The sequence below is a fragment of the Heterodontus francisci genome, chromosome 25 (genome assembly GCF_036365525.1).
Source record: "Heterodontus francisci isolate sHetFra1 chromosome 25, sHetFra1.hap1, whole genome shotgun sequence".
Classification (NCBI taxonomy): Eukaryota; Metazoa; Chordata; class Chondrichthyes; order Heterodontiformes; family Heterodontidae; genus Heterodontus; species Heterodontus francisci.
The window spans coordinates 79048927-79074188 of record NC_090395.1 but is presented as its reverse complement, the minus strand read 5'-3'; the positions used below and the strand labels follow the sequence as shown (position 1 = coordinate 79074188).

The window sequence follows — 25262 nt, the reverse complement described above, 5'->3', positions numbered from 1 at the left end:
CTCGATGCAGAAATCAACAAACGGGTGGGAAAGGCTTCCACTGCTATGTCCAGACTGGCTAAGAGAGTGTGGGAAAATGGCGCACTGACACGGAACGCAAAGGTCCGAGTGTATCCAGCCTGTGTCCTCAGTACCTTGCTCTACGGCAGCCAAGAGCGACGTCTCAATTCATTCCATCTTCGCTGCCTCCGGAGAATCCTTGGCATCAGGTGGCAGGACTGTATCTCCAACGCAGAAGTCCTCGAGGCGGCCAACATCCCTCGCATATACACCCTACTGAGTCAGCGGCGCTTGAGATGGCTTGGTCATGTGAGCCGCATGGAAGATGGCAGGATCCCCAAGGACACATTGTACAGCGAGCTCATCACTGGTATCAGACCTACAGGCCGTCCATGTCTCCGCTTTAAAGACGTGTGACATTGATCACAAATCGTGGGAGTCAGTTGCCGGTGATCGCCATAGCTGGCGGGCAGCCATAAAGACGGGGCTAAAGTGTGGCGAGTTGAAGAGACTTAGCAGTTGGCAGAAAAAAAGACCAGCGCAAGGGGAGAGCCAACTGTGTAACAGCCCCGACAACCAATTTTATCTGCAGCACCTGTGGAAGAGTCTGTCACTCTAGCATTAGCCTTTAGCCACTCCAGGCGCTGCTTCACAAACCACTGACCACCACCAGGTGCTTACCTGTTGTCTCTCGAGACAAGGAGGCCAAAGAAGACTAGTAAAACTCCTGCTTGCATTAAAATAGATGCAATCCAGCCTTGCATTATTCGCTTCTGCCTTAACAGGTGTATAATTGCTCTGCCTTCCAGACTGAGTTAGTTTTCTTCTATATTTAACTGTGCATCATCCCCTACTGTACCTCCACTCTGTATCCCATCTCCCTGCCAAATGAGTTTAAATTCCCAGCAACGATGTTGGTCCCGTTCCAGTTCAGTTGCAACCCTTCCCAATTGTACAGGTCCCACCTTTGCCAGGAACTGATCCAGTGATCCAGGAAACTAAAGTCCTCCCTCCTGCACCATCTCTTCAGCCACGCTTTCAGCTGCTCTATCCTCCTATTCCTGTACTCACTAGCGCGTGGCACCGAGAGTAATCCAGCGATTACAACCTTTGAGGTCCTGCTTTTTAATTTGCTACCGTCTCTTCTGTGTGATATTTAATCAGATTTTTTTTATTTTTCTCCCCACCCCTCAGGGTTTCTCAGAATCGCCTGACCTGGAGTTTGAATATTCCGATAGTGATAAATGGGCGGCAGAACTTTCAGGTAAGGACAGGAACTGAACAATCTTTGAAACCATAGAGCATTTTACAGGTTGAGAAAAGCAATGATGTGGGATGTTAGTGATTGGAGTAGTGATGGATGAAAATAGAGAGTATTGAATGGGGCACCCAGCATCAACTCCATTCCCTCCACCGGCAAGTGCTTCTGCCTTTTGTGATGGTTTCCGCCCTCCTGCTGCTGGGGCACAGCAGGATCTGCCTGGCAGGAGGCTGCAGTAACATTGTGACCAGTTTACACAGACACTTCAATTATAGCTGGATGTAGGAATTTATAGGAAATGTGCAGATGAATGAGATTTTTAATATTTTTAGTCAATCTGGTGCATGTGGAAAATTGGAGAGTCTCTTCATTTTGTTTCTCTGTCTTGTTTTTGCTCTCCTGTCAGGTCACAGGTGGTGTAACTGGGAAAGGAGCTGCAAACACATGCAGGCTTACATTTGAATTGTGGGGGTAAAATATGACTCTGAGCATCTCCCTTTCCTTCCCATCTAAGGTGGCGTAGTGGTATTATCACTGGACTAGTAACCCAGAGACGCAGGGTATTTCTCTGGGGACAAGGGTACGAATCCCACCACAGCAGAAGGTGTGGAATTTGAATTTAATTAATAAATCTGGAATTAAAAGCTAGTCTAATGATGGCTATGAAACCATTGTCGATTGTTGTAAAAACCCATCTGGTTCACTAATATCCTTCAGGGAAGGAAATTTGCTGTCCTTAACTGGTCTGGCCTACATGTGGCTCCAGACCCACAGCAATATGGTTAACTCTTACATGCCCTCTGAAATGGCCTAGCGAGCCACTCCGTTGTACCTAACCGCTACAAAGTCTATAAAAAGGAATGAAACCGGACGGACCACCCGGCATCGACCTCGGCACCGGAAACGACAACGGCAAACCCAGCTCTGTCGACCCTGCAAAGTCCTCCTTACTAACATCTGGGGGCTTGTGCCAAAGTTGGGAGAGCTGTCCCACAGACGAGTCAAGCAACAGCCTGACATAGACATACTCACGGAATCATACCTTACCGACAATGTCCCAGACACTGCCATCACCATCCCTGGGTATGTCCTGTCCCGCCGGCAGGACAGACCCACCAGAGGTGGCGGGACAGTGGTATACAGTAGGGAGGGAGTTGCCCTAGGAGTCCTCAACATCGACTCCGGACCCCATGAAGTCTCATGGCATCAGGTCAAACATGGGCAAGGTAACCTCCTACTGATGAACACCTACTGCCCTCCCTCAACTGATGACTAGGTACTCCACCATGTTGAACACCACTTGGAGGAAGCACTGAGGATGGCAAGGGCTCAAAATGTACTCTGGGTGGGGGACTTCAATGTCCATCACCAAGAGTGGCTCAGTAGCACCACTACTGACCGAGCTGGCTGAGTCCTAAAGGACATAGGTGCTAGACTGGGTATGCAGCAGGTGGTGAGGGAACCAACAAGAGGGAAAAACATACTTGACCTCGTCCTCCCCAATCTGCTTGCTGCAAATGTGTCTGTCCATGACTGTATTGGTAGGAGTGACCACCACACAGTCCTTGTGGAGACGAGGTCTCACCTTCACATTGAGGATACTCTCCATCGTGTTATGTGGCACTACCACCGTGCTAAATGGGATAGATTTTGAACAGATCTAGCAATGCAAAACTGGGCATCCATGAGGCGCTGTGGGCCATCAGCAGCAGCAGAATTGTACTCAACCACAATCTGTATTCTCATGACCCAGCATATCCCCCACTCTACCATTACCATCAAGCCAGGAGACCAACCCTGGTTCAATGAAGAGTGCAGGAGGGCATGCCAGGAGCAGCACCAGGCATACCTCAAAATGAAGTGTCAACCTGGTGAAGCTACAACACTGGACTATCTGCATGCCAAACTGCGTAAGCAGCATGCGACAGAGCGAAGCGATCCCATAACCAACGGATCAGATCGAAGCTCTGCAGTCCTGCCAGATCCAACCGTGAATGTTGGTGGACGATTAAACAACTAATTGGAGGAGGTGGCTCCACAAATATACCCATCCTCAATGATGGGGGGGCCCAGCACATCAGTGCGAAAGATAAGGCTGAAGCATTTGCAACAATCTTCAGCCAGAAGTGCCGAATTGATACTCCATCTCTGCCTCCTCCTGAACTCCCCAGCATCACAGATGCCAGACTTCAGCCAATTCTATTCACTCTGCGTGATGTCAAGAAACGACTGAAGGCACTGGATACTGCAAAAGCTATGGGCCCTGACAATATTCCGGCAATAGTACTGAAGACCTGTGCTCCAGAACTTGCCGCGCCCCTAGCCAAGCTGTTCCAGTACAGCTACAACACTGGCATCTACCCTGCAATGTGGAAAATTGCCCAGTTATGTCCTGTACACAAAAAGGAAGACAAGTCCAACCCGGCCAATTACCGCCCCATCAGCCGACTCTCAATCATCAGTAAAGTGATGGAAGGTGTCATCAACAGTGCCATCCAGCGGCACTTGCTTAGCAATAACCTGCTCAGTGACGCTCAATTTGGGTTCCGCCAGGGCCACTCAGCTCCTGACCTCATTACAGCCTTGGTTCAAACATGGACAGAAGAGCTGAATTGGTGAGGTGAGAGTGACTGCCCTTGACATCAAGGCAGCATTTGACCGAGTATGGCACCAAGGAGCCCTAGCAAAACTGAAGTCAATGGGAATCGGGGGAAAACCCTCCGCTGGCTGGAGTCATACCTAGCGCAAAGGAAGATGGTTGTGTTTGTTGGAGGTCAATCATCTGAGCTCCAGGACATCACTGCAGGAGTTCCTCAGGGTAGTGTCCGAGGCCCAACCATCTTCAGCTGCTTCATAAATGACCTTCCTTCAATCATGAGTTCAGAAGTGGGGATGTTCGCTGATGTTCAGCACCATTCGTGACTCCTCAGATACTGAAGCAGTCCGTGTAGAAATGCAGCAAGGCTTGAGCTAATAAGTGGCAAGTAACATTCGCGCCACACAAATGCCAGGCAATGACCATCTCCAACAAGAGAGAATCTAACCATATCCTTTTGACATTCAACGGCATTATGATTGGTGAATCCCCCACTAACAACATCCTAGGAGCTACCATTGACCAGAAACTCAACTGGAGTAGCCATATAAATACCGTGGCTACAAGAGCAGGTCAGAGTAACTCACCACCTGACTCCCCAAAGCCTGTCCACCATCTACAAGGCACAAGTCAGGAGTGTGATGGAATACTGTCTGCTTGCCTGGATGGGTGCAGCTCCAGCAACACTCAGGAGGCTTGACCCCATCCGGGACAAAGCAGCCCGCTTGATTGGCACCCCATCCACAAACATTCACTCCCTCCACCACTGACGCACAGTGGCAGCAGTGTGTACCATCTACAAGATGCACTGCAGCAACTCACCAAGGCTCCTTCGACAGCACCTTCCAAACCCACGACCTCTACCACCTCAAAGGACAAGAGCAGCAGATGCAAGTTCCCCTCCAAGTCACACACCATTCTGACTTGGAACTATATCGCCGTTCCTTCACTGTCGCTGGGTCAAAATCCTGGAACTCCCTTCCTAACAGCACTGTGGGTGTACCGACCCCAAATGGACTGCAGCGGTTCAAGAAGGCAGCTCACCACCACCTTCTCAAGGGCAATTAGGGATGGGCAATAAATGCTGGCCTGGCCAGCGTCGCCCACATCCCATGAATGGAAAAAATAACTTACTTGCCAACCTCCTTGCTCCATTTGTGTCTCATAGGAACAGGAGTGGGCTGTTCAGTCCCTCGAGCCTGTTCTTCCATTCAGTGAAGTCGTAGCTGATCTGCGACTTAACTCCATATACTTGCTTTTGCTCCATATCTCTTAAGCCCTTTGGCTAACAAAAATCGCTGTCGGTCTCAGATTTAAATTTTACAAGTGATCCAGCATCAATTTCCATTGGTCGAAGAGAGTTCCAAGCTTCTACCACCCTTTGTGTAGAAGTGTTTCCTAATTTCACTGCTGAAAGCTCTGGTTCTAATTTTTAGACTGTGCCCCCTCGTCGTAGACTCCACAGCTAGCAGAAATAGTTTCTCTCTAACTTATCTGTTCCCTTAATATCTTGAACATTTTTATCAAATCATCCCTTAACCTTCTAACTTCCAAGGAATACAACCCTACTTGGTGTAATCTCTTCTTGTAATTTAACCCTTGGAGCCCAGGTTTCATTATGGCAAACCTGCACTGCACTCCCTCCAAGACCAATATAGCCTTCCTAAGGTGTGGTGCCCAGAACTATTCACAGAACTGCAGATGTAGTCTAACCAAGGCATTGTATATTGCTGAATCAAGACTTCTATCCTCTTGTATTCTAGTCCTCTAGATATGAAGGCTGGCATTACATAGTCTTTTTGATTATTTTCTGAACCTGTTCATGGCATTTTAATCCATGTACCTGGGCCCCAAGTCTTTTTGGACATGGGATCCTTCTAGCTTTACACCCTATTCATTCTTTTTTGGGTATGAAGTGAATGGCCTCATATTGGCCTACATTGAAATCCATTTACCACAGTTTTGCCCATTCACTTAATCTGTCAATGTCTGTCTATAATTTTCTGTTTCCAGTTACACTGCTTACATTGCTGCCTATCTTTGTGTCATTGAAAAACTTGGATATGTGGCTTTCTGTCCCATCATCTAAGTGATTAATAAACACCATGAACACAAATCCTTGCGGGACAGCATGAATCACAATTCGAGTATCTGTACCTGTCCATTATTCCTACTCTGCCTCTTACTGCTCAGCCACTTTCTTAACCAGGTCAATAATTTGCTTTCAATTCCATGAGCTTCAACTTCAGCTTTATCAAATGCCTTCTGGAAATCCATGTAAATAATACGTATGGAAAGTTCCCTGCCCAGCACTTCAGTCGCTTCTCAGGCATGACCTACCTTTTACAAATCCACACTGGCTGTTGCTAATCAGCTGAAAAATTTCAAGGTGTTCAGTCTCCCTATCCTTAATTATAGACCCTCGTAATTTCCCAACAACAGATGTTAGGCTAACTGGTCTATAATTTCCTGGTTTTCCCTCCTCACATTTGTTAAATATCAGTGACATGTACAATTTTCCAATCTAAGGGAATGGTTCCTGAATTGAGAGAACTTTGCAGGATTACCGTTAGGGCATCTGCAATGTTCACACTTGCTTCATTGAGAACCCTGGGATGGAAACCCTCTCGTCTTGGGGATTTGACACTCTTCTTCATTACTCTTATTTTGATGAGTCCCTGTCCCTGATTCAATATTAGTTTCCTTGTGATTTCTGACATGCTGACCCCTTCCTCAGCTGTGAATGCTAACACAAAGTAACTAACATGCCTGCCATTTCCTTATTTTAATGGACAATATTACTGTCATCAGTTTTCAAGGGGCCCACATTGTTCCTAACCACACTCTTTGTCATAAAATTGTAATTTTTTTTGTTCGTTTTGCTATCCCTTGCAAGTTTCTTTCCTACTCCCTTTTCGTAGCTCTGACTTTTTTTTTGTCACTATTTGCTGTTCTTTGTATCTTGCCTATTTGCCACGATCCATGATATTTTTTGCATTCTTGTATGCTTCATCTTGTGGTTTTAGGTCGTCTCTTTCCTCTTTAGTGATCGATGGCTTTTTTTGGCAAGTAGAGTTCTTGCCCTTTAGGAGTATAAACTGATTTTGTATCATACAAAATTATTTTTTGAGCACCTGTTGCTGGTCGTCTACCCCTCTCGCACCCAGGTCAAATAGCAACTTTGGAGAAAGGAAGATGGTTAGATAACATTTCAGGTTTATGACTCTTCATTAGAAGCAGATGATGATACAGATAAACAGCTTATGAGAAGGAATAGAGAAAGGGAAAAGGGAGCAGGGAAAATTGACTACATCCACAGGAAAAGCAAAAGCATGATCTGTAAAGTGGATTGGTGGAGATGAGATTAAATGGCATAAGTAGTAATGGTGCAAGGCAAAAGAAGGGTTGGTCAAAGAAATCAGAACAAAGAATATCTACCCCAGAGGATGTGTGAATGGCTTATGCAGAATAGCAGGGGGTGAGAAATTCATGGAAAAACTGGCAAAGTGGGTCAGGCTTCAGTGACCCAGTGATTGAATGAAAAAGCTGGTAGACATGGGGGTTGGGCAGCCCACCAGGGACTGCTGCACAAGAACCAGCTCACAACCTTATCAATCCCTGGAATGCTGATTTAGCCATCTAACATTGTCAACACCTAGTGTTGGAGGAAAAATTGGGGCTGTGCTTACGAGCATAAGAATTATAAGACCCAATAAGACCAAGTTCATCTGGTTCTCCTACCATCCTGATAGCCACATTGTACAGTGATAATGGAGTTGTTGCTAATCACTGCGATCAATCTCTATCAATTAGTCTGCAACACACCCAGACATTAGGTGAGAAAGCCCCCATTTGTGGAGAGCTTTGGTCACCATAGGTCCAAAGTCACCTGTTCTTCCAAGTACACTACACTCGCCACGTAGTGTCTCAAAATATTTGTAAAAAATGTTATCTTAAACAAATCCATCTCATTTGCATTTGAATGAATCAATACTGCTATCCGTCCGAGGAGGGTGGAGTGGAGGGAGAGAGGGGATGGAGGAGAAGAGAGTGGATGGGGGAGGGGTGCAGAAGGAGGAGGTGGGAAGGTGAGGGGAGAGGGCCTAGGAGGAAAGGAAGAAAGAGTGGATGGGGGGGTGATGAGGGAGGGGATGGGGTGCATGAGGGGGGGAGGCGGAGTGGATGGGGGGGTGATGAGGGAGGGGATGGGGGGGTGATGGAGGGGATGGGAGGTGGATGGGGGGGTGCATGAGGGAGGGGATGGGGTGCATGAGGGGAGGAGGCGGAGTGGATGGGGGGGTGATGAGGGAGTGGATGGGGGGGTGATGAGGGAGGGGATGGGGTGCATGAGGGGGGGAGGCGGAGTGGATGGGGGGGTGATGAGGGAGGGGATGGGGTGCATGAGGGGGGGAGGCGGAGTGGATGGGGGGGGTGATGAGGGAGGGGGTGGGGTGCATGAGGGGGGGAGGCGGAGTGGATGGGGGTGGTGATGAGGGAGGGGACGGGAGGTGGATGGGGGGAGGGGATTGTGGAGTGGATGGGGTGCATGAGGGGGGGAGGCGGAGTGGATGGGGGGGTGATGAGGGAGGGGATGGGAGGTGGATGGGGGGAGGGGATTGTGGAGTGGATGGGGTTCATGCGGGGGAGTGGATGGGGGGGGGGAGTGATGAGGGAGGGGATGGGGGAAGGGGATTGTGGAGTGGATGGGGGAGCGGGGGGGGAGTGGATGGGGGAGGGGTGCAGAAGGAGGAGGTGGGAAGGTGAGGGGAGAGGGCCTAGGAGGAAAGGAAGAAAGAGTGGATGGGGGGGGTGATGAGGGAGGGAGGGGATGGGGTGCATGAGGGGGGGAGGCGGAGTGGATGGGGGGGGTGATGAGGGAGGGAGGGGATGGGGTGCATGAGGGGGGGAGGCGGAGTGGATGGGGGGGTGATGAGGGAGGGGATGGGGTGCATGAGGGGGGGAGGCGGAGTGGATGGGGGGGGTGATGAGGGAGGGGATGGGAGGTGGATGGGGGGGGCACAGTGGCGCAGTGGTTAGCACCGCAGCCTCACAGCTCCAGCGACCCGGGTTCAATTCCGGGTACTGCCTGTGTGGAGTTTGCAAGTTCTCCCTGTGTCTGCGTGGGTTTTCTCCGGGTGCTCCGGTTTCCTCCCACAAGCCAAAAGACTTGCAGGTTGATAGGTAAATTGGCCATTATAAATTGTCACTAGTATAGGTAGGTGGTAGGGAAATATAGGGACAGGTGGGGATGTTTGGTAGGAATATGGGATGAGTGTAGGATGTATAAATGGGTGGTTGATGTTCAGCACAGACTCGGTGGGCCGAAGGGCCTGTTTCAGTGCTGTATCTCTAAACTAAACTAAACATCACCGTCTCTGTAGGGAGCCTGCTCCGTAGAAGGGCTCACTGTTTCTGCAGTGTAGTTTTGCATTCACCCACTTCGAACAGACAGTGTCTTCCGGTTCTACTGTTCTGGTTAAAGTGAAAGAGTTTGTCATGGTTGACATTGCTGTTTTTAGGATTCCAGAGGGCTCGATAAACAGATCACTACTCAATCTTTTCTTCAAGTGAGAATAGGCCCAATTTACATAATTGCTCATAATTTAATCAGTCCATTCCCTCAATCATTCTAGTTGCTCTATTTTGTATCCTTTCAATAACTGCAATATCCTTTCTGTACTGTAGTCACGAGAACTGTACACAAATGGTGCCACACCAATGATTGATAAAGGGGCAGGATTGCCTCACTATATCAGCTCAATATTGACCTTAATATATCCAGCAACTGATTTGCTTTACTCACTGCCACCAGGTATTATTGCAGTAGCTTCCATTTATTGTCAATCAGGATCACCAGACCTCTTTCACTTCCCACGCACATTACCGTTCATAGACTTACTTCAGACTTGAAGTTATTTTATATGTTCAGGCCAAAAAACTGCCAGTTATCTAGTAAAAAGTTGAGAGGCAGTTCCTTGAGCTTCATTGCATCAGTGTAAAACCTAAGGTCAGAGTTGTAGTGGGATAGAGAGTTAAACTAGCAAACAGTTGGGGTGCCAGGGTTGGACTTGCAGACAGAATGCATGTGCTCGGCAAAGTGATCAATCAATTTTGCACTAGTGTAGAGCAGACTGCCCTATGAGCAGTATACTAGTTTGGAAAGAAAGTCACCTTCTCACCTGGAAGGAGAGTTTGGGGTGGTATGCAAGGAGGTGCAAGGCAGGGTTGCATGATTAGTAGAGTTGGTGTTACGATGTGTTGGAGGGTGTCATAGGGAATGGCCTCTTTGAAAAGCTGCAAGTATCAGTATGGGGAAGATCCATTTAGTGGTGGGGCAAGGGGGAGAGGAGTGGTTAAGATTTGTTTGGTGGGAATGAGTTGGAGGTGGTAAAAATGGCAGGGGGTGGTCTGTCAAATGTAGAGGCTGGAGTTTATTTTATTTAGAGATACAGCACTGAAACAGGCCCTTCGGCCCTCCGAGTCTGTGCCGACCATCAACCACCCATTTATACTAACCCTACACTAATCCCATATTCCAACAACATCCCCCTACCACCTACGCTAGGGGCAATTTATAATGGCCAATTTACCTATCAACCTGCAAGTCTTTGGCTGTGGGCGGAAACCGGAGCACCCGGCGAAAACCCACGCGGTTCACAGGGAGAACTTGCAAACTCCACACAGGTAGTACCCAGAATTGAACCCGGGTCGCTGGAGCTGTGAGGCTGTGGTGCTAACCACTGCGCTGCCCAAGTTGTGAAAGGTTTCCCTTGTCCTTGCATATCATTCTAGGAGGGAGGTGAATGGGTGAGAGGAAGTGCAAGTAATAGGATGGACTCAAGTGAGGGTGTGTCAATCACAGCGGAGTGGGCTGTAGGTGTGCAGAAAAGAGATAATCCAACCTTTCTGCACAAATGCATGATATGCACATGCTAACTTCCCTCCCGATCTCCCTCCCTGTTCTCTCCCCCACCCCCAACCAAAACGCATGCCAGCGGCCCCCAATGCACCAATCCCTGTGTGAGCCCTCCCCGGTCCCTCTTCGCTGTCACACCGCTCCCCCCTCCTCCTATCCTTTTCAGTCCTAATATTTCTATCATTGTTTTTACAGAACTCTATAGCTACACAGAGGGTCCTGAGCTTCAGCTGAACAGGAAATGCTTTGAAGATGAATTCAAGACTCATGGTAATTTTTTTATTATTTGTTCTTTGGATGTTACTGTCGCTAGCAAGGCCAGCATGTATTGTTCAATGCTGATTGGCCTTGAGAAGGTGGTGAGAAGCAGCCTTATTGAAGTGCTGCAGTTTACCGACAATGCTGTTGGGAAGGGGGTTCCAGGATTTTGACCTAGCGACAGTGAAGGAATGGCGATGTAGTTCCAAATTAGGGTGGTGAGTGACTTGGAGAGGATCTTGCAGGTGGTGGTGTTCCCATGCTGCCCTTGTGCTTCTAGATGGTAGAAGTCGCCGGTTTGGAAGCTGCTGTCGAAGGAGTCTTGGTGAATTGCTGTAGTGCATTTTGTAGGTGGTAGACACTGCTGCCACTGTGCACCAGTGGTGAAAGGAGTGATTATTTAAGATGGATGGGTTGCTGATCAAGTGGGCTGCTTTGCCTTGGATGGTGTCAAGTTTCTTGAGAGTTGTTGGAGCTACACTCATCCAGGCAAGTGGTGAGAATTCCATCGCACTTCTGACTTTTGCCTTGTAGATGTTGGACAGGATTTCTTGAGTCAGGAAGTGAGTTACTCGCTGCAGAATTCCCAGACTCTGACCACCTCCAGTTAATTATCTGGTCAATGGTAACCCTGGTTATTGATGATGGGGGTTTCAGCAATGGTAATGCTGTTGAAGTTCATGGGGAAATGGTTGCATACTCTCTTGATGATTGTCATTGCCTGGCATTTGTGTGGTGTGAATGTCACTTGCCACTTATCATCCCAAACCTGAACGTTGTCCAGGTCTTGCTGCATGTGGGCATGGACTGCTTCAGTATCTAAGGAGTTGTGAATGCTACTGAACACTGTGAACATCCCCACTTCTGACTACCTGTTGGAGGGAAGGTCATTGATGAAGCAGCTGAAGGTGGTTGGGCCTAGGATACTACTGTGCAGAACTCCTGCAACAATGTCCTGGCGCTGAGATTATTGGACTCTGACATCCACAACCATCATTCTTTGTACTAGGTATGACTCCAATCAGTGGAGAGTTTTCCCCCTGAATCTTTGATGCCTCCTCCTGTTGGCTGTTTAATTGTGCACACCATTCATGACTGGATGTCGCAGAACTTGAATCTCGTTAGTTGATTGTGGGATTGCTTAGCTCTTTCTATAGCATGCTGCTTCCACTGCTAAACACACACACTTAGCAATGTATTGCCTTTTGATAAATACAAGCATTGCGTATATAAATTGATGGTGAACTTCATCTCAAAGACTGCTTACTTTGATGGCTGTTTAACAATGATCCTAATCATATTTTTATGATTTTTGTCTCAACTAGTCTTTAATTCATCACTTTTTAAAAATCTTTCTAGGGAATAATTTATTTTGCACTCTTTCCGTGTCATACTTCATGATTTCCCAGTGCTGGTCTGTCAACCTGTTAGCAGATTGTCTTGCCTTTTTAATTCAGGCCAGCTCCCTTTTTATCTCTCTGAACTTAGCCTTTCTTCAGTCCAGAATTGTTATCTTTGATTCCTTATCCTTTTTTCCTCTTGCATTTAACATAACTGTAGTGTCTTACTCTTGCATCAACTATTTTCTCCACTTCATTTCTCAGAACAAAATCAAATAAAGGTTTTTTCCCTGTTGAACTGTAAATGTGCTGATGCGTTCGTTCAAAAGCATTCTCAGCTTTGACCATATGTGTTATCTTTTATTCCATTCTATCTTGGAATAGTTAGCATCAATCAATATTAATTCCCTAGCGCTCTTGCATATCTGAAATTGTCTGCATATTTCCATTGCATCTCCATTTTTTGGACTGTAGTGCACTTTGAAAATTGTACAATATCCTTTCCTATTTTTTAAATCCATTATTTATTTTGTCTTAACCTTTATTACACTGTCTAATATGTTAGCCACTACCTACATGTGGCTAATTGGTATTACAGATGTGGCTCATTCAATTTTAATTATTGAGTAAAACTGAGCTGGTAGGTGATTAGTGAGTTTTAAAGTTTTTAACTCTGAATTAGGGCAGTGGTTTAAACTATGACTGGGAAGCTATAAAGTAATAAATTTACAGTTTTGTTTAATAAAATTTCAGTTGGTTTCAGTATAACAGCAGGTCTAAAGGCGTAAATTAAGATTAATAGATTATACTAGCTAAAATATATAAGTGGGAATAGGGATTTTTTTTCTTAGTTCATGAATAGGCAGCTGAAACCTGTTGCTTGCAATGTCTGTGTCATGTGAGAACTTTAGAACACTTGTGTCTTGGTGGACTACATGTGCAAGAATTGTCAGCTGCTTGAGCTCGGGCTCAGGATTTCCGAGCTTGAGGGACAGCTGGAGTCACTGTGGAGCAACATGAAGGATGAGAGTTTCCTGGCGTGTACGTTGCAGGAGGTGGTCACCCGACAGACCGAGAGAGCCAGTAAGGATTTGTAAAAAGCAGATTATGCTTGACTAATCTAATCGAATTTTTTGATGAAGTAACAGAATAGTTTAATGAAGGGAAAGCAATAGATGTTGTCGGTATGAATTTTATGAAAGCGTTTGACAAAGTACCACATAAAAGGCTGATTAACAAAATTGATTTTCATGGAATAGGAGGGTCAATGTCAGCTTAGATAAAAAAAAAAAAATTGGCAGTAGGACAGAAAACAGCAAGTCATGGTAACTAGTTGGTTTTTCCAGACTGGAGGATGGTAGACAGTGATGTTCTCCAAGGTTCTGTGCTAGAACCACTGCTTTTTTTGACATCTTTATGTTATTTGGATATTCGAATACAGACTAAAATTTCAAAATTAGCTGATACCAAATTTGGAAGTGTGGCAGACAGTGAGGATGATACCAATTGACTGCAACAGGACGTAGGCAAGCAGAATGTACAGTCAAGTGCCAGATCGATTTTAATAGAGAAGTGTGAGGTGATACATTTTGTTAGGGATAGGGAGAGGCAATATAGACTAAATGGACAGCTCTAAAGAGCGTATAGGTATATAGGGACCTCGGGGTTTATGTGCATTGATCTTTGAAGGTGGCAGGACATACTGAGAGGTTAGTAAAGCATATGGTATTTTGAGCTTCATAAATAGAGGTATTGAGTATAAAAGCAGGGAAGTTATGCTGACCCTTGTAGTATTGTGTCCAGTTCTGGTCGTCTCACTTTAGGAAGGATATGAGGGTCCTTGAGAGGGAGCAGAGGAGATTTACTAGAATGGTTCCAGGGATGAGGAAGTTTAGGTTAGGTTGGAGAAGCTGAGGTTGTTCTCCTTGGAGCAAAAGAGATTGAGGGGAGATTGGATAGAGGTGTACAAGATTATGACCGATTTAGATAAGATGGTCAAAGAAAAGCTGTCCTCATTAGCTGATAGCACAAGGACTAGGGGAGACAGATTTAAGGTTTTGGGCAAGAGATGCAGTGGAGATCTGAGGAAATTTTTTATGCAGCGAGTGCTAAGGACCTAGAACCTACTGCCTAAGAGAGCGATGGAAGCACAGATGAATGGTTTCAAAAGGAAATTGGGCATTTGAGGGAAATAAACTTGCAGAGCTACAAGGATAAAGCAGAGGGATGGATTGGATTGATGTACAGAGAGCCGCATGGATTAGATGTGCAGAGTGACCACCTTCTGTGCTGTTACGACTCTGATTCTATAAGATTCTTGCCTAAGAACATAAGAAATAGAAGCAGGAGTTAGGCCATCTGGCCCCTCAAACCTGTTCTGCCATTCAATATGATAATGTGACCTGTCTCAACTCCACTTTATCGCTTGTGCCCCATATCCCTTGATTCCAAGAAAGCAAAAATCTATCTATCACAGCATTGAATATGCTCAATGATGGAGCATCCGCTGCCTCCTTCTATGCTGTAACCATTCTACAATTTTATTATATGATTCTAAATGATCAACTGCCTTATCCTCAGGCCCTGCCCCTGTGTTCTGGATTCCCCAGCCAGTGTCTACCCTGTCCAGCCCCTACAGAATCTTGTATGTTTCAATGAGATCACACCTCATTCTTCTTAACTCCAGAGAGGAAGGGTTCAATTTACTGAGCCTCTCGTTATAGGACAACCCTTTCATTTTAGGTATTATTGCTGTGATAGAATCAAAGAAGCACTGGAAATTACAACTTGGGAATAGGCATTTCAGTCCAATCAGTCTGTGTTAGCATTTACCTTCCATATGAGCAAATACTTCTAACATGTTTTCCAGCCCTTCCTGAAAATGTTATAGCCACAAAATTAAGTTCCCAGCCCTGTCTATACTTAAACTGGTATATTACATCTCTCCCTAATGCTTATCATGCTCCAATTTTGTTTTTAATACTTTGTGCATTCACATACACTCCATTTCTGTGATTTGATTCTCATTTTATTCTTGTGACATATGCTGAATTTAATTAAATAAGTCAAATGTTATCATACTGTACTGTTACAGCCAATGATTAAACTAAACTTGGCATTTAAGTGGTCATTGGATAGACATATGGATGAAAATGGAATAGTGTAGGTCAGATGGTTTCACAGGTTGGCGCAACATCGAGGGCCGAAGGGCCTGTACTGCGCTGTAATGTTCTATAGGTTATTTAGCACAGCAGTGCCTTGAAGGGGAAGTGGTGGCGTAGTGGTATTGACAATGGACTAGTAACCCAGAGACCCAGGGTATTGCTCTGGGGACATGGGTTCGAATCCCACCACGGCAGAAGGTGGAATTTGAACTCAATTAATGCCTTTAGGGAAGGAAATCTGCTGTCCTTACCTGGTCTGGCCTACATGTGACTGCAGACCCACTCTTAAATGCCCTCTGAAATGGCCTAGCAAGCCACTCAGTTGTATCTAACCACTACGAAGTCAATAAAAAACCATGAAACCAGACTGACCACCTGGCATTGACCTAGGCACCAGAAATAACCAAGGGAAACCCAGCCCTGTCGACCCTGCAGAGTCTTCCTTGCTAACATCTGGGGACTTGTGCCAAAGTTGGGAGAGCTGTCCCACGGACTAATCAAGCAACAGCCTGACAGTCATACTCAAGGAATCATACTTGACAGACAATGTCCCAGACACACTCATCGCCATCCCCGGATATGTCATTTCCCACCAGCAGGGCAGACACAGCAGAGGTGGCAGCACAGTGGTAGACAATCGGGAGGGAGTTGCCGTGGGAGTCCTCAACATCAGCTCCGGACCCCATAAAGTCTCATGTCATCAGGTCAAACATGGACAAGGAAATGTCCTGCTGATTACCACCTACTGCCCTCCCTCAGCTGATGAGTCAGTACTCCTCCATGTTGAACACCACTTGGAGGAAGCACTGAGGGTGGCAAGGGCACAGAATGTACTCTGGGTGGGGGACTTCATTGTCCATCACCAAGAGTGGCTCGGAAGCACCACTACTGACCGAGCTGGCCGAGTCCTAAAGGGCATAGGTGCTAGACTGGGTATGCAGCAGGTGGTGAGGGAACCAACAAGAGGGAAAAACATACTTGACCTCGTCCTCCCCAATCTGCTTGCTGCAAATGTATCTGTCCATGACTGTATTGGTAGGAGTGACCACCACACAGTCCTTGTGGAGACGAGGTCTCACCTTCACATTGAGGATACTCTCCATCGTGTTATGTGGCACTACCACCGTGCTAAATGGGATAGATTTTGAACAGATCCAGCAATGCAAAACTGGGCATCCATGAGGCGCTGTGGGCCATTAGCAGCAGCAGAATTGTACTCAACCACAATCTGTAACCTCATGGCCCGGCATATCCCCCACTCTACCATTACCATCAAGCCAGGAGACCAACCCTGGCTCAATGAAGAGTGCAGGAGGGCATGCCAGGAGCAGCACCAGGCATACCTCAAAATGAGGTTTCAATCTGGTGAAGCTGCAACCCAGGACTACTTGCATGCCAAACTGCGTAAGCAGCATGCGATAGACAGAGCTAAGTGATCACATAACCAACAGATCAGATCTAAGCTCTGCAGTCCTGCCACATCCAGCCGTGAATGGTGGTGGACAATTAAACAACTAACTGGAGGTGGTGGCTCCACAAATATACCCATCCTCAATGATGGGGGAGCCCAGCACATCAGTGCGAAAGATAAGGCTGAAGCATTTGCAACAATCTTCAGCCAGAAATGTGAGTTGATGATCCATCTCTGCCTCCTCCTGAAGTTCCCAGCATCACAGATGCCAGACTTCAGCCAATTTGATTCACTCTGATATCAAGAAACGTTTGAAGACTTAGCATGAAGAAAAGTTCACAATGTTTCTTAAATGTGAAATATTATACAGGGTTTAATTTTGGATTTTGAGTTCTATACATGTGGTAACAACTAAGGTTATGTTACAGTGGTGTTCCTATCTGTTGCTCACATGTAGCAGAAGTTGCATGTCATTGACAGAAGTTTCAGCAGGGTGGCGCAGTGGTTAGCACCGCAGCCTCACAGCTCCAGCGACCCGGGTTCAATTCCGGGTACTGCCTGTGTGGAGTTTGCAAGTTCTCCCTGTGTCTGCGTGGGTTTCCTCCGGGTGCTCCGGTTTCCTCCCACATGCCAAAGACTTGCAGGTTGATAGGTAAATTGGCCATTAGAAATTGCCCCTAGTATAGGTAGGTGGTAGGGAAATATAGGGACAAGTGGGGATGTGGTAGGAATATGGGATCAGTGTAGGATTAGTATAAATGTGTGGTTGATGGTCGGCACAGACTCGGTGGGCCGAAGGGCCTATTTCAGTGCTGTATCTCTAAAATAAACACTGGATACTGCAAGGCTATGGGCCCTGACAATATTCCGGCAATAGTACTGAAGACCTGTGATCCAGAATTTGCCACGCCCCTAGCCAAGCTGTTCCAGTACAGCTGCGACACTGGCATCTACCCTGCAATGTGGAAAATTGCCCAGGTATGTCCTGTACACAAAAAGCAGGACAGGTCCAACCCGGCGAATTACTGCCACATCAGCCTTCTCGCAATCATCAGTTAAGTGATGAAAGGTGTCTTCGACCGTGCTATCAAGTGGCACTTGCTTAGCAATTATCTCAGTGACGTTCAGTTTGGGTTCCGCCAGGGCCACTCAGCTCCTGACCTCATTACAGCCTTGGTTCAAACGTGGACAAAAGAGCTGAACTCGAGGTGAGGTGGGAGTGACTGCCCTTGACATCAAGGCAGCATTTGACTAAGTATGGCACCAAGGAGCTCCAGCAAAAATGAAGTAAATGGGAATCGGAAAAACCCTCCGCTGGTTGGAGTCGTACCTAGCTCAAAGGAAGATGTTTATGGTTGTTGGAGGTCAATCATCTCAACGCCAGGGCATAACTGCAGGAGTTCCTAAGGGTAGTGTTCTCGACCCAACTATCTTCAGCTGCTTCATCAATGACTAAGTATGGCACCAAGGAGCTCCAGCAAAAATGAAGTAAATGGGAATCGGAAAAACCCTCCGCTGGTTGGAGTCGTACCTAGCTCAAAGGAAGATGTTTGTGGTTGTTGGAGGTCAATCATCTCAACGCCAGGGCATAACTGCAGGAGTTCCTAAGGGTAGTGTTCTCGACCCAACTATCTTCAGCTGCTTCATCAATGACCTTCCTTCAAGAATCAGCTCAGAAGTGGGGATGTTTGCTGATTGCGCAACGTTCAGCACCATTCGCGGCTCCTCAGATACTGAAGCAGTCCGTGTAGAAATGCAGCAAGACCTGGACAATATCCAGGCTTGGGCTGATAAGTGACCAGTAACATTCGTGTCACACAAGTGCCAGGCAATGACCATCTCCAACAAGAGAAAATCTAACCATAGCCCCTTGACATTCAATGGCATTACGATCACTGAAACTGAACTGGAGTAGCCATATAAATATCATGGCAAGAGAATATACAATGGATGGTAGGACCTTGGGGAGTACAGAGGGTCAGAGGGACCTTGGAGTGCTCGTCCATAGATCACTGAAGGCAGCAGCACAGGTAGATAAGGTGGTTAGGAAGGCAAACGGGATACTTGCCTTTATTAGCCGAGGCATAGAATATAAGAGCAGGGTGGTTATGATGGAATAAAAACAAAGTGCTGTAAAAATTCAGCAGGCCTGGCAGCATCTGTGGAGAGAGAAGCAGAGTTAACGTTTCAGGTCAGTGACCCTTCAGAACTGGCAGATATAAGAAATGTAAACGATTTTAAGTAAGTAAAGGGGGGTGGGTCAAGAGTTAACGAAAGAGAAGGTATTGATAGGACAAGGTCACAGAATAGCTGATCAGAAGGTCATGGAGCAAATGCAAACAATATGTTAATGGTGTGCTGAAAGACAAAGCATTAGTACAGATAGAGTGTTAATGGACTGAAAAATAAACAGCTGCAAGCACAAGCATGAAAAAAATTGGGTAGGCACAGTAGAAACAAACTGAACCAACTAAAATAAAATAAACACAAAAAATAACTAAAGATAAAAGTAAAATGGGGGGGCCTGTCATCCTCTGAAATTATGGTTATGATGGAGCTGTATAAAACACTGGTTAGGCCACAGCTGGAGTACTGTGTACGTTCTGGTCACCACACTGCAGGAAGGATATGTCTGCGATGGAGAGGGTGCAGAAGAGATTCACCAAGATGTTACCTGGGCTGGAGCATTTCAGCTATGAAGAGAGACTGGATAGGCTGGGGTTTTTCTTGGAGCGGAGAAGGCTGAGGGGGGACCTGATTGAGGTATACAAAATTATGAGGGGCATTGATAGGATAGATGGGAAGAAACTCTTTCCTTGAGCAGAGAGGTCAATAACTAGGGGGTATAGATTTATGGTAAGGGGCAGGAGGTTTTGAGGAGAGTTGAGGAAAAGATTTTTCACCCAGAGGGTGGTTGGAATCTGGAACACTGCCTGAAGGGGTGATAGAGGCAGGAACTCTCATGACATTTAAGAAGTATTTAGATGAGCAATTGAAACATCATAACATACAAGGCTATGGGCCAAGTGTGGGGATGTGGGATTAGTTTTGGGTGGGTGCTTGATGGTCGGCGCAGGCGCTTTGGGCCGAAGGACCTGTTTCAGTGCTGTAAGACTCTGACTGTAAGAGCAGGTCAGAGGATCGGAATTCGACTGTGAGTAACTCGCCTCCTGGCTCCCCAAAGCCTGTCCACCATCTACAAGGCACAAGTCAGGAGTGTGTTGGAATACTCTCCACTTGCCTGGATGGGTGCAGCTCCAACAACACTCAGGAGGTTTGACACCATCCAGGACAAAGCAGCCCGCTTGATTGGCACCCCATCCACAAACATTCACTCCCTCCACCACAATGGTAGCAGTATGTACCATCTACAAGATGCACTGCAGCAACGCACCAAGGCTCCTTAGATAGCACCTTCCAAACCCGCGACTTCTACCAACTAGAAGGACAAGGGCAGCGAATACATGGGACCACCGCCACCTGCAAGTTCCCCTCCAAGTCACACACCATCCTGACTTGGAACTATATTGTCGTTCCTTCACTGTTGTGGGGTCAAAATCCTGGAACTTCCTTCCTAACAGCACTGTGGGTGTACCTACCTCCCATGGACTGCAGCGGTTTGAGAAGGCAGCTCACCACCACCTTCTGAAGGACAATTGGGGATGGGCAATAAATGCTGGCCCGGTCAGCGACGCCCACATCCCATGATTGAATTTTTTTTAAAAAGCTAGTGATTCATGTATGTCACAACTTTTGAAATTGCTATAATACATTCCCCAAAGTTAGATCATCAGTGGCTTTTCTGCCTACTGTGGAGGTTTGGTGCAAGTACTGTTTGCATCTTTTGAGTTTCATGTTTTAATTTATCATGTCTTTTAAATTTTGGGGCAATGCTACATACTGGATCGCCAATGTGCAGGCTCAAGCCGAGAGGAGTATAGAAAGTGGAGGGATGATAAAAAGGAAATTCGGAAAGCAAAGATATGGCATGAAAGAATATTGGCAAGCAAAATCAAGGTGAACACAAAGATATTTTGTCAATATATTAAGAGTAAGAGGATAACTAAGGAGAGAGTAGGGCGCATAAACGACCAAAAGGGTAACCTATGTGTAGGGGCGGAAGATATTGGTATGGTTCTTAATGAATATTTTGCGTCTGTCTTCACAAAAGAGGTGGCCGATGCAGGTATTGTCGTTGAGGAGGAAGAGTGTGAAGTATTGGATGTGATCAACATTGGGAGAGAGGAAGTATTAATGGAATTAGCATCCTTGAAAGTTGATAAATCACCAGGTCCGGATGAAATGTATCCTAGGCTGTTAAAAGAGGCCAGAGAGGAAATAGAAGAGGGTCTGACAATCATTTTTCAGTCTTCACTGGATACAGGTGTGGTGCCGGAGAATTGAGAATTGTTAACGTCGTACCTCTGTTCAAAAAGGAAGCGAAGGATAGACTGAATAATTAGAGGCCAGTCAGTCTAACCTCAACAGTGGACAAGTTATTGGAATCTTAGAAAGGCACAGGTTAATCAATGATAGTTAGCATGGATTTGTTAAGGGAAGATCTTGTTTGACCAACTTGATTGACTTTTTTTGAGGAAGTAGCAAGGAAGATGAAGGCAAAATACTGCGGATGCTGGAAATCTGAAATAAAAACAAGAAATGCTGGAAATACTCAGGAATGGAAACAAGGAAGATAGATGAGGCTAGTGGAGTTGATGTGGTCTACATAAATTTAGCAAGGCTTTTGACCAGGTCCCACATGACAGACTGGTTAAAAAAAAAATCCCATGAGATCCAGGGAAATGCAGCAAGGTGGATACCAAATTGGCTTAGTGGCAGGAAACAAAGGGTAATTGTTGACAGCTGCTTTAGCGACTGGAAGGCTGTTTCCAATGGCGTTCCGCAGGGCTCAGTACTGGATCCCCTGCTTTTTGTGGTATAAACGATTTGGACATAAATATAGTGGGTACGATCAATAAGTTTGCGGATGACGCAAATCTTGTCTGTGTGGTAGATAGCGAGGAGGACAGCTGGAGGCTGCAGATATTGATGGTCTGGTCAGATGGGCAGAAAAGTGGCAAATGGAATTCAACTTGGGGAAGTGTGAAGTGATGCATTTGGGGAGGTCAAACAAGGCAAAGGAATACACAATTAATGGGAAAATACTAAGTGTAGAGTAAGTAAGGGACCTTGGAGTGAATGTCCACAGATCCCTGAAGGTAGCAGGACAGATCGATAAGGTGGTTAAGAAGGCATATGGAATTCTTTCCTTTATTAGCCGAGGTATAGAATACAGGAGCAGGGAGGTTATTTTGGAAATGTATAATTCATTGGTTAGGCCACAACTTAAGTACTGTGTACATAGAACAGTACAGCACAGTACAGGCCCTTCGGCCCACGATGTTGTGCCGAACCTTTAACCTACTCTAAGATCAAACTAACTACCTACCCTTCATTCTACTATCATCCATGTACCTATCCAAGAGTCGCTTAAATACCCTTAATGTATCTGCTTCTACTACCACCGCTGGCAGCGCATTCCACGCACCCACCACTCTCTGTGTAAAGAACCTACCTCTGACATCTCCCCGAAACCTTCCTCCAATCACTTTAAAATTATGCCCCCTGGTGATAGCCCTTTCCACCCTGGGGAAAAGGTCTCTGACTATCCACTCTATCTATGCCTCTCATCATCTTGTACCCCTCTATCAAGTCACCTCTCATCCTTCTTCGCTCCAATGAGAAAAGCCCTAGCTCCCTCAATCTTTCTTCGTAGGACATGCCCTCCAGTCCAGGCAGCATCCTGGTAAATCTCTTCTGCACCCTCTCTAAAGCTTCCACATCCTTCCTATAATGAGGCGACCAGAACTGAACACAATATTCCAAGTGTGGTCTAACCAGGGCCTTATAGAGCTGCAGCATAACCTCACGGCTCTTAAACTCAATCCCCCTGTTAATGAAAGCCAACACACCATACGCTTTCTTAACAACCCTATCAACTTGGGTGGCAACTTTGAGCGATCTATGGACATGGACCCCAAGATCCCTCTGTTCCTCCACACTACCAGGAATCCTGTCTTTAAGCCTGTATTCCGCATTCAAATTCGACCTTCCAAAATGAATCACTTCACACTTTTCCAGGTTGAACTCCATCTGCCACTTCTCAGCCCAGCTCTGCATTCTGTCAATGTCCCGTTGCAACCTACAACAGCCTTCCACACTATCCACAACTCCAGCAACCTTCGTGTCATTGGCAAACTTGCTAACCCAGCCTTCCACTTCCTCATCCAAGTCATTCATAAAAATCACAAAGAGCAGAGGTCCCAGAACAGATCCTTGTGGAACACCACTGGTCACCGAGCTCCATGCTGAATACTTTCCATCTACTACCACCCTCTGACTTCTATGGGCCAGCCAATTTTGTATCCAGACAGCCAACTTTCCCTGAATCCCATGCCTCCTTACTTTCTGAATGAGCCTACCATGGGGAACCTAATCAAACGCCTTGCTAAAATCCATATACACCACATCCACTGCTCTTCCTTCATCAATGTGTTTTGTCACATCTTCAAAAAATTCAATAAGGCTTGTGAGGCATGACCTGCCCCTCACAAAGCCATGCTGACTGTCTCTAATCAAACCATGCTTTTCCAAATAATCATAAATCCTGTCTCTCAGAATCCTCTCCAATAATTTGCCCACTACCGACGTAAGACTGGTCTATAATTCCCAGGGTTATCCCTATTCCCTTTCTTGAACAAGGGAACAACATTTGCCACCCTCCAATCATCTGGTACTACTCCAGTGGACAGTGAAGATGCAAAGATCATCGCCAAAGGCGCAGCAATCTCTTCCCTTGCTTCCCGTAATATCCTTGGGTATATCCCGTCTGGCCCTGGGGACTTATCTGTCCTCATATCATTCAAAATGTCCAGCACATCCTCCCTCTTAACCTCAACCTGTTCGAGCATATCGGCCTGTTCCACGCTGTCCTCACAAACGACCAGGTCCCTCTCACTAGTGAATACTGAAGCAAAGTATTCATTTAGGACCTCCCCTACCTCCTCCGACTCCAGGCACAAGTTCCCTCCACTATCCCTGATTGGCCCTACCCTCACTCTGGCCATCCTCTTGTTCCTCATGTAAGTGTAGAACGCCTTGGGATTTTCCTTAATCCTACCCGCCAAGACTTTTTCATGTCCCCTTCTAGCTCTCATCAGTCCATTCTTCAGTTCCTTCCTGGCTACCTTGTAACCGTCTAGAGTCCTATCTGATCCTTGCTTCCTCAACCTTAAGTAAGCTTCCTTCTTCCTCTTGACTAGCTGTTCCACATCTCTTGTCATCCAAGGTTCCTTCACCCTACCATCCCTTCCCTGCCTCATCGGGACAAACCTATCCAGCAGTCGCAGCAAGTGCTCCCTAAACAACTTCTACATTTCTGTCGTGCATTTCCCTGAGAACATCTGTTCCCAGTTTAAGCTCCCCAGTTCCTGCCTAATAGCATTGTAATTCCCCCTCCCCCAATTAAATATTTTCCCATCCCGTCTGCTCCTGTCCCTCTCCATGACTATAGTAAAGGTCAGGGAGTTGTGATCACTATCACCGAAATGCTCTCCCACCGAGAGATCTGCCACCTGGCCTGGTTCGTTGCCAAGCACCAAATCCAACATAGCCTCCCCTCTAGCCGGCCTATCTACATATTGAGTCAGGAAACCTTCCTGGACACACCTGACAAAAACTGCTCCATCCAAACTATTTGCACTAAGGAGGTTCCAATCAATATTAGGGAAGTTGAAGTCACCCATGACAACAACCCTGTTACTTCTGCACCTTTCCAAAATCTGCCTCCCAATCTGTTCCTCCGTGTCTCTGTTGCTATTGGGGGGTCTAATGAAAATTCCCAACAAAGTGACTGTTCCTTTCCTGTTTCTGACTTCCACCCATAATGACTCAGTAGACAAACCCTCCTCGACGACTTCCCTTTCTGCAGCTGTGATACTATCCCTGATTAACAATGCCGCTCCCCACCTCTTTTACCTCCCTCCCTATTCCTTTTGAAACATCTAAACCCCGGAACATCCAACATCCATTCCTGCCCCTGTGATATCCACGTCTCCGTAATGGCCACAAATAGTAGTACTGATCCATGCTCTAAGTTCATCACCCTTATTCCTGACACTTCTTGCGTTAAAATAGACACACTTCAACCCATCATACTGGCTGCAACTTTGCCCTGTCAACTGTCTAACCTTCCTCACAGACTCTCTGCACTCGGTATCTGCCTGTTCAACAGCTACCCCATCCACTGATCCGTGG

At 46.4% G+C, this 25262-nt stretch overlaps 1 protein-coding gene across 2 annotated transcripts in view; it reads left to right on the top strand.

Annotated features, from left to right (window-relative positions):
- LOC137384010 (striatin-interacting protein 1 homolog) overlaps positions 1-25262 on the top strand; it is a 223875-nt gene that overhangs the window by 26280 nt on the left and 172333 nt on the right. For both annotated transcript variants that reach the window (XM_068057577.1, XM_068057576.1), the window contains exons 2-3: positions 1195-1264; positions 10969-11043. In XM_068057577.1, coding sequence (XP_067913678.1) covers positions 1195-1264; positions 10969-11043 — 145 coding nt within the window. The remainder of the gene's footprint in view (positions 1-1194; positions 1265-10968; positions 11044-25262) is intronic.